The sequence below is a fragment of the Phoxinus phoxinus genome (genome assembly GCF_949152265.1).
Source record: "Phoxinus phoxinus genome assembly, chromosome: 7".
NCBI lineage: Eukaryota > Metazoa > Chordata > Actinopteri > Cypriniformes > Leuciscidae > Phoxinus > Phoxinus phoxinus.
The window spans coordinates 26,588,221-26,597,537 of NC_136882.1; the positions used below are offsets into that span (position 1 = coordinate 26,588,221).

The 9,317-nt window shown below is 39.7% G+C and overlaps 1 protein-coding gene across 1 annotated transcript; it reads right to left on the bottom strand.

The window, feature by feature from the left end:
• Positions 1-922: 922 nt before the first annotated feature.
• On the bottom strand, positions 923-5,209 carry zic5 (zic family member 5 (odd-paired homolog, Drosophila)). The gene is made up of 2 exons (XM_079619217.1): positions 3,908-5,209; positions 923-2,403 (listed from the first exon to the last, which is right to left on the bottom strand). Exons 1-2 carry the CDS (start codon positions 4,962-4,964, stop codon positions 1,955-1,957), a joined length of 1,506 nt encoding a protein of 501 aa, XP_079475343.1. The 5' UTR covers positions 4,965-5,209; the 3' UTR covers positions 923-1,954.
• Positions 5,210-9,317: the final 4,108 nt, after the last annotated feature.

Consider the following 9,317-nt stretch of genomic DNA (forward strand, 5'->3'; position numbering starts at 1 on the left):
AGGTCAGTGCGACTGTATCTTAATAGAGTGTTTCCAATTGAAGTGGCCTTTTTCCAGAGTTCGGTAAAATACACACACACGCTTTATGATGTGCCCTTGAACTTCACACTATTTATGGGGCGTTTCACTGACACAAAACGCTAGATTTACTATCTCAAACGACTCACCGACTTGTGTGCTCCACAGGGGTTAACGTGATGTTCATTAGCACGGAATTAAAAATCAAACTTTCTTAGGAAGAGTCTTGTAACTTCTTGATGCACTTTTCTTCACGCGCATTTTCCACCCGCCATAAATGTTCAAGATGCCTGTTTGTCTGTTTCTGCGCTTATATAAAATGAAAGAATATGCTGATTTTAAGGGACAAAACGGTTCGTGGGAGAGGTTTCTGCTTTGATGATTGACCATTTAGCGGCAGTTAGTAGTTTTTCTACCACAAATATTCAAATGGGACCCATAGAAATCCTAACGCACCGTGCAGTCTTCCGTTCTGATGCGGAACTCTTTGAAGTGGTGCAGGACTTGCGCTGGTCAATTCTGAGTCTATAGTCTGGGACAGGGGGCACTTTGAAAGTGTGATTGTGCGTTTTAATGAAGGAAATAAGACGGGGCACTTTGTTTCATATTCTCCATACTACTTTCTTCTTATTGTCAGGCAGCTTTTATGTCTTATATTCCCATGAATGATTCATGTATTGATGGCTTTGTGCTATTCTACTTTTCACTATTAGTTAAGTGACGGTTCCCTTTTGAACGGACATTGAATGGCTAGGGAATATTTGTTTATTGTATAGAAAGTATGTATTGTAGAACATTGCTGTTTCGTTTGGTTAGTTTGACTGTCACGTTTTACAGAAAATTAAATATTGTTACACATTGAATGTTTAGTTTGTCTATTTTTAAAATAGATGCGCACAATGATCAATGAATGAATCAAGGCCTTTTTTATTGAAAAGACCATATTTACACGTCCTGCCTTTTATTCAAGTTTTCCATATATCTATACACAAACATCACATTTCTTCACGACCTTCTTACGTTTTTTTTTCCATCAACACCATCATGCACCTCAACAGAAAGAGTTACTACACGGTTCATGCGAAATATTCTTCACATTATACAGCCTATTCAAGTAAGACCTTTTTACAGAACACGATAAAAAGCATCACTTCTTTTCACCAGAATTATATTATTCTTTGGTGTATCTGTACTTCCAGACCAACATTAATACCAGCAAATAAATTACAATGTACAAAACTCGTTGAGACGCTACGAAAACATTCACAAGCATCAATACCATATACTATTTACAAATCAGTCAGGGACAGGCCTGTCATTGATACATTATTTAGGGTCTCAATGGACATATTTAGTACTCCTTAATCAGAGTTACATTGATTTTGCATAAAATATAGGTTTAAATATTTTAAATATCACAAAAAAACCGCCCTGACCACACATATTGTATAAACTTTAACAAAGACTCCACCCATTCATTTTTTTTGACACTGACAAAATACAAAAACTCAAAATTATTGTCTCTGCAATTTTTGCCCCTCAGACATTTCATGTGTAGAATGATTTTCTATAAAAGATGTATGTGCAACAAAGGGGTGTAGTATTACTAAAACAACCTAAACCCTAAGTTGTAAATCATTTTAGCTCATTTTATTTTGTCAAGTCAGGTAAAATCTTTTTAAAAAAATCGACGTTTCCTTCATGTCTGATATTTTATGTTGCCATTTACAGATGCTTATAAATGCGATTATCATATGAAACATAAATTGCATCAATGCTCTGAGCATGTTTTAAGGGCAAACTGGGAGGCAAAATCTTTCACCCATTGACATCCATAGGTGTTCCACTTCTTCGAATTGCAACACTTGAATTTTGTATTATTATTATTTTTGTTAATGTGGACCATTCACAATGAATATATTCCTTGCTGTTCACATCAGAGCATTGCCCTTGGATCTGTGTGTCTGAAAGAGTCCTCGTCGTCGGATTCCGACGTTGGCACATCGCTGGAGGGGGTGTGTAGATTGTTTGGTCCAGCACTCCCTTGGCACACGTACCATTCGTTTAGGTTGGTCACCTGAGGGGAAAGGTTCGACGAACGGTTCCTGTGGGGATCCAGGTTTGGTGAGAGGGCATCACCGATAGTCGTAGACGAGGGATGATGGTAAGTGGAGCCCGTGTTGGCGGAAGGGGGCGGAGGAGACTTGCAGTGAACCTTCATGTGTTTGCGTAGAGAGCTCGGGTGTGTGTACGACTTGTCACAGCCCCTCACTTTACAGAAGTAAGGCTTATCGCTCGTGTGGACGTGAGAGTGCTTCTTCCTGTCACTGCTGTTGGCGAATTTCCTGTCACAGCCATCAAACTCGCATTTAAACGGCTTCTCACCTGGCAAAGGAGAAAAACATAGCATTTAGATATGGAAATCACGCATAGGCTACATATTTTAAATGTTCTTTAGGCTACAAGAAAATAAGAGCTAATGAATGTTCTATACTGTCACACACTTTCAGTAAACAGAGTTTTAAAAAAATCACATTACCACTGTAACCCCACAGTACTTATTTTCTGCTGTTACATATGTTCAGGCGCACCACATGACTTTTGCAACCACTCTGTAAATGCTCTTATTTTCTCTGTCTGAAGCTTGGCAAATAAATCTTTGTTTTTATTGTTTTTACTGGATATGATAACTGATCAAACATTTTGGCCCACCAAATGTATCAGATTGTGTGGAGTAAAAGAACTGGCCCGGCTTTGCAAGATCATATAGCCTAATGTCACAAATAAATCACACGTTGTATTGATTCACTGTATCATACCGTGTCATACAAGTCCTTATTGCAAAAAAACAACAACAACAGGTGACAATTTTACACATTCATTGCTGATTCAAGAAACCACCATGTTACAACCACTATAAATATACTCTAGGTGGGTTTGACACGCTAGCCTATATTCAGGGCACAATTTACGTCAGCACGTGTTGAGAGCAAATATGATAGGCTACAGTAGATATAGTTAAAGACCCTAAACAATACCTAGGCTACAACTTCTTAACACCTGGCAATAACAAGTTGTCACTGTATAATGTTCACGTGAGAGCATATTTGCAGTGAGTAGAGGAATATCTTTATATTTATTAAAATATTGTCTATAGCCTAGCAACAGATAAGCTACACAGCACACACGTGTAGCATTTTCTTAGAATACAGGTATGAGAGGAACACCAGAAGCAGAGGCCTTCTTCGCTCTGCAAAGATGCCAACATAGTTTGGTTAATCAAAATGTGTAAATGCCATATGGCTGGCACATTCCAATATGGATCTATTATGCACACACTGTTTGTAATTCCCTGTGGTTTTTAAAAGAGACACAAATGTGCCGAGAACTTCGTGTGACTATTTTCCGTTCAGGCTAATACAACTATTTGTTTAATTGCTTCTTAGTATTTACACACATTTAAGTGCTACTACAGCCATCTTCACCTTGGAGTTTTCCTTTTTATAACATTGCATGCATTAGAGGGAAAAAAGCGTAATGCACTGGTCTGCTCATAACAGCGTGTCTGTAGAGTACTTTTCCCCATATGTACTAGTAGCAATATGCACGTTGATCTCACAGCATTTTCAAAGTGCATGACGCAAAACAACACCAAGGGATACTTTTGCTTGGCGAATACGCACTGTAAACAAACAGCCCATTTAACCTCTCGGTTCTGTGCGAAGGGGGATATTTCTGCATGAGGTGGGAAGACAAAGTGTGACTTTGTTCCCAACGTTGCTACGTAAAAAGAAAACTCGATCATCTGCCAAGTAGCGCAAACACGTTCAATACGCGACACCTACGAACACGAAGTTGTTTTCAAGGATTTTGTTAACTTTTCACTAACCTGTGTGCGTCCTCTTGTGAATCTTGAGATTTTCTGAGCGCGCGAATACTTTGCCACAACCGGGAAAGGGGCACGGGAACGGCTTCTCGCCCGTGTGCACGCGAATGTGATTGATCAGTTTGTACTTGGCTTTAAACGCCTTTCCCTCGCGCGGACACTCTTCCCAGAAGCAGACGTGACTGCTCTGCTCCGGTCCCCCGACGTGCTCCACCGTGACATGGTTGACGAGCTCGTGCATGGTGCTGTAAGTTTTCGAGCAGGGTTTCTTGGACGTCTGGTCCTGGTCAATCCACTTGCAGATGAGCTCTTGTTTGATGGGCTGCCGCATGTACCGCAAAAACGCCCCCGTGGCTCCGTGAGGAGCCGTGGCGAGGTTCACATTTAAGTTCATGGAGTTGTAGCTGTGAAGTGAAGAAGATCCATAGTGCTCGGGCCTGTGGCCGAAGTGCTCTGGCCTGCCGTAGATGTCCCCCGGTAGACCCAGACGCATCTGCCCGTTGAGGGCATGGTGGTGGTGATGGTGGTGGTGGGCACCTGGGGCCGCTTGCTCGTGCAGTCCAGAGAAAAGTGGATGGGCACCACCTTCCGCGTGCCCATAAGCACCTGTTGGGGAAATGAACATGCCATGGTGATGAGGGGAGGAGGCGGAACTATGCTGGTCGCCAAGTGCATGCATAGCAGAGGCTGAGAGCTCTCTCCTGAGGATGAAGTCCCTGTTGGTGGTGTAGCCTGTGTGGGGGTGAGCCACGGGGAAACCAACTGTGGTCTGAGAAGACGTGAAGGATGCCGCGGTCTGGGCTTCGGGATGGCTTTGAACGGGCTGAGAGGGACTAAGTTTGAGAGCATTGGTCTGTGCCATGTGCTCTGGTCCAAATGGAGTGAGAGCCACTCCGGGGTCGTTGCCCATCTCCCCAGGGTGGAGGTGGGCATGGTGGGAGTGCGGGTGATGCCCCCCTATCCCCGGGAAGCCTGTCATATTCTGATGAGGAAGGGCTTGAGTCGATGCCAAATCCGCTAATCTTATCGCCGAATTCCTCTTGCTTAAAGGGGGCTCCATCACTACGCTGTCATGTCCACGCTCACCGCTATTGTTTTCGCCAACTACGGGCCTTCTGAAACCATTAAAATATATGTATATGGCCGTCTATAGAACTTCTTTTGTCCTGCCTCTAACTCTGCTTGCTCCTTTTCCCACTCTGTCCTCAAGCGATTGGCAGAACATACAACAGTTGGAGGACACAGTGGGGAATAGAGTTTAGAAATGGCACTGCGGGTATTGGACAGATTTCGGTGACTGGCAGTTAAGAGAACGAAGCGATTGGCTGTCTTTCAGCGCAGAGGCTCAGCGGGGTTCCGCCCCCTCACTCTCTTCATCACTGTTCACTCCAGAAAGTTGTGCTCACAAACTTACAGGCAAATCTGTTTACCGAGACACACACACACACACGTGGAAGGATGTTGTTTTTCTCTTTGCACAAAACAGTGACACTACACAAGCTGGAGCATATTGTGCAAAAACTCCACACACACCGTTTGAAAAAAAAAAGGTATATATATATATAATTAATATTTAAAATGATGTCAAGCATTAATCCGGGGAAAAAAATAAAATTACGTTTTATTAAATTGACAGATGTACAGATTAAAGATCAACTGGGGGGGAAAACAACAACAAAAACACATTTGGATACAAACACATGCTGTATCAAACTTGTGTTTTAATTGTTTCTATGTAGCCTAGTTAAAAGTAAATTATGAGATACATGAAGCAATTTTAATTTTTTTATTTTATTGAAAGATACATAAAGCAAGATTTGTTTTGTGAATCAAAAAGGCTTTACACCTTAACAGAAATTGCAAGAAACTACGTTCATTCAATTCTTAACCTGCTTTGTCCAAATTAGTTTAGAGTAATGTAATTTTATATAGCCTAATCAATATTAGCAATTTTAAAAATAAAAAAAATACATAAAAAAATGTATGCAATCAATGTAGTAGGCCTAGGTTATCTGTGGTTAAAAAACGCATTTGTGAACACAGTAGATCTGCGGTCCACTGTGCGCTGTCAGACACTGATAGATATCGATGTAGGGGGAAAAAAAGCACCCCTTGACATACTAATATTATATATATATATATATATATATATATATATATATATATATATATATATATATATATATATATATGTATATATATATACATATTACCAAATATAATCTCTCAAACAAAAAGCGTCCTGTGACATGATTCTATAAACAAACGGTTTCCTTTAAATTTAAAGTTACTTTCTCAGTGTTTAAAAAAAAAAAATACTATTCACACAATTTCATCTTTGTTTGTGTGTGCTGTACGTGTGTGTCATAATGCACGTCCACACCCTTTTAAAGTCCATGTTGAACTCAGCAGGAAGTGTGTGCCATTGATTTAATATGACTTAATTCAAAGACATCTTTTAAAATGCTTCAGGGCAGTTGTTACCATATTCCAATTTTATTTTTATTTTTTTCAAAAACTAATTACCAAAGTACAGCAAAAGGTTAAACTGGAATAACAGGCCCAACCTGTCTTAACAATAGAAAATAACAATTCTACTTACCAATTATAGGTCACATATGTCTTTCTAACAATACAAAAAAATATTTCAACATCCTGAATAAATATGAAATATATCAATATTTTAGTAAGATGTGTGTAAAACTGCTCAGTCAAATTCATCAAACCTTGAACAAAATTGTCTTATTAGATTTTTTTATTTTATTAACAGAAAATGTAGGCTACTAGTACTGCATAATCATGCCTGTCAGCTTTGTCAAGGGTCTTAATTTAGAGTGAATGGAACCACGATGTATACCGTTTAATATGACAGAAGCATTACAATCTATGCATTCTAATTGAGATTTACGACATCCCAACATTTACCTCTGAATTGTGTTGGACGAACAGACCGTAATCAAGAGTAGGCTATCTTGAAAAAAAAATCGTATTTTGCAGAGTACACTATCAATAAAAGTTAATAATGACGCCAATTAATAAATAATACGTTCTAAAAAAAAGCTTGTGGGTGAATCTGAATTTTTGTTGGCTGTTGTTTATGAAACGACATAACGGAGAGAGCACTTGTCTTACAACCTCTGAACAGAGAGGATTTCTTAATAAGTTCAACTTCAAAGGGTAGCTTATGTGTTCGCCACGGGTCGAAGGTCAAACACCCTTGAAATACCCAAGGTCACTAAAAGTAACCAACAACGCATCACCATATTGATAATGTCAAAGTTAAAAAAGATGCCAATTGTCGCTTTGTCTGCATGACACATTAATGTAAAGCAATATTTAATGTAAACAGAGTTATGATCCTCAGGTAGCCTATGGCAATTTAAAGGTTAGTTGGGATTTTCTGCTTTCACATAAAAGGAAAACAACCAGGATCGGCAAATTACGTATATTTTTTTTTAAAAAAAGTGTGTGTGTGTGTGTGTGTGTGTGTGTGTGTGTGTGTGTGTGTGTGTGTGTGTGTGTGTGTGTGTGTTTGGTATTAGCCTTTTCGAACTTTTTCCCTTCCTTGCTACATGAGAAAAGAAGAACAAAAACTGCGGCTATGTGTTCCAGGCCGACTGCACTCAGTCTAATTTCTCTTTCTTCTTCTCCCTGCCCATTGAAAAGGGGAAAGGTTTTTGTGGTTTTCTGGAGAAATAAAGAACTTCTTAGAGAGGTCGGCAGACGTGACTTTGAACTTGGATCAGATCCTGTGTTTCCTGTGGAGAGGGTAGAAATAGTCTTGGAAGAATGGTACATAACGTTAAAACAGCATGGCTTTGAGCTGAGGCACACAGAATTCCCAAACTTTTATACATCCTCCGCCCTATTATTTACAACTTAAAGCGTTCGGAGGAGAGGAAAGACAAGACAAAGTGTGTTGTGCGTTGGAACGGACTTGGGACTTAGGTTCAATGAAATTGTAAGTAAACCTTCTTTAAATGAATGCTAACCTTTAAATAAACGCAGGGGTGTTATGTAGGACTTTTTCTTAGATCAGAAATGGTCCATGGACTGTCTTATGTACATTGGCCTGGAACCCGTAATGCAGTAACCCCATCCACATGTGCTTGGATAACTTCAGTTGGACGGTTTCGTTATTGTCCGGGTGTGTACAAGGTAGTCTACATTGGCTAGATAAAGGCTGGCAAATACGCATGTTCTGTGGCCACAAAATACCGCTGAACTTGATTTTAAATCATGCAGATTCCCTGATTTATTCAATCGGAAAGACTAGGCTCTCGGTCTATGACGTCACTCTTTTTTTATTAAAGGTAAATCTTGTGCTTGTTTAACACGAGATTGTAACCCTATCTCGCTAAAATACATTCAATGTCATTTTGATCTTGGATGTGCTAAAATTATCGGAATACTCGATGTGCGCATACTTAGGTCTGTGCTTTGGAGGTAGGAAAAAAGATAGTAGCCTATACCTTGCCTATGTCTTCAAATGTATTCTGTGTTTGTATTTGCTGTGTTTTTAAACCGTAGGTATAGGAGTTTATGTTTTTGTTATAAAGGGAATACAATTTGATGTTATTCAGAGTAGATAAGAGTTTTGGTGCCAGCTACGAATAAGGTCGTTTTTTAACCCAATAAATTAATCCAAGTAGCCTATTTATGTAACGATGTTGATGGCAATGACGATTATGTAGCCTACTAATGCCGACACGTCTCCTGTCTAGTTTTCCATAACATTGATTTTTAGTAGGCCCACTCCATATCTAAATAGGCGTATGTTATATTTATTTATGAGTAACCTAGCCTACGTTTGTTTGTTTTTGATGTGTCAATCAACACTCGTGGAGACATGGTCACGTTCTGATACTAACTGGATCCGAACTAGTGTTTCATATCGACAAAATGTGTTGTCATTCGAATGCAGATTGAGTCAATGCACCTCGAGCGAGGTTTGTGAGTTTGTATTTCATTCACGCTAACCTTAATGTCTGTTTTGTTGGATCATTAGGCTACAGTAGCCTATGCGAAAGTAACTAACTGGATTTTGCTAAACCTAAATGCCTCGGACATTTTAAATCATTAAAGAGGAATGCAAACTATACTGATGTTTTACAAAGATGTACACGTCCACCAAAGAATTATGGGTTAGGCTACACTTAGCCTACTCTTATGAGCCCGCGTGGCAATTAATTTAAAATTATTAAACGATCTTATTAAACGCGAGTATTTTTGCTTTCCCCTCTACCTATTCCCCGAAAAAGGCTCTCCGAAAAGTAGGCGGTAATTATCGGTGGAAGATGGCGATCAGCGATTAGTTGCCAAAGGAGTGCGTTGGATTGGAGGGGCACCTAGGATTGATGAGGAGCGGCAACCAATGAGAGCGCGTCAAATGAATGACCGGGCTCCAGTTAAA

What these genes read in the sequence shown, in the direction of transcription:
- zic5 (XM_079619217.1), bottom strand. Translation starts at nt 4,964, where the DNA reads ATGGAGCCCCCTTTAAGCAAGAGGAATTCGGCGATAAGATTAGCGGAT. An exon ending in TCACAAGAGGACGCACACAG is followed by an intron (nt 2,404 to 3,907) that starts GTTAGTGAAAAG and finishes CTCCTTTGCCAG; the next exon opens with GTGAGAAGCCGTTTAAATGC.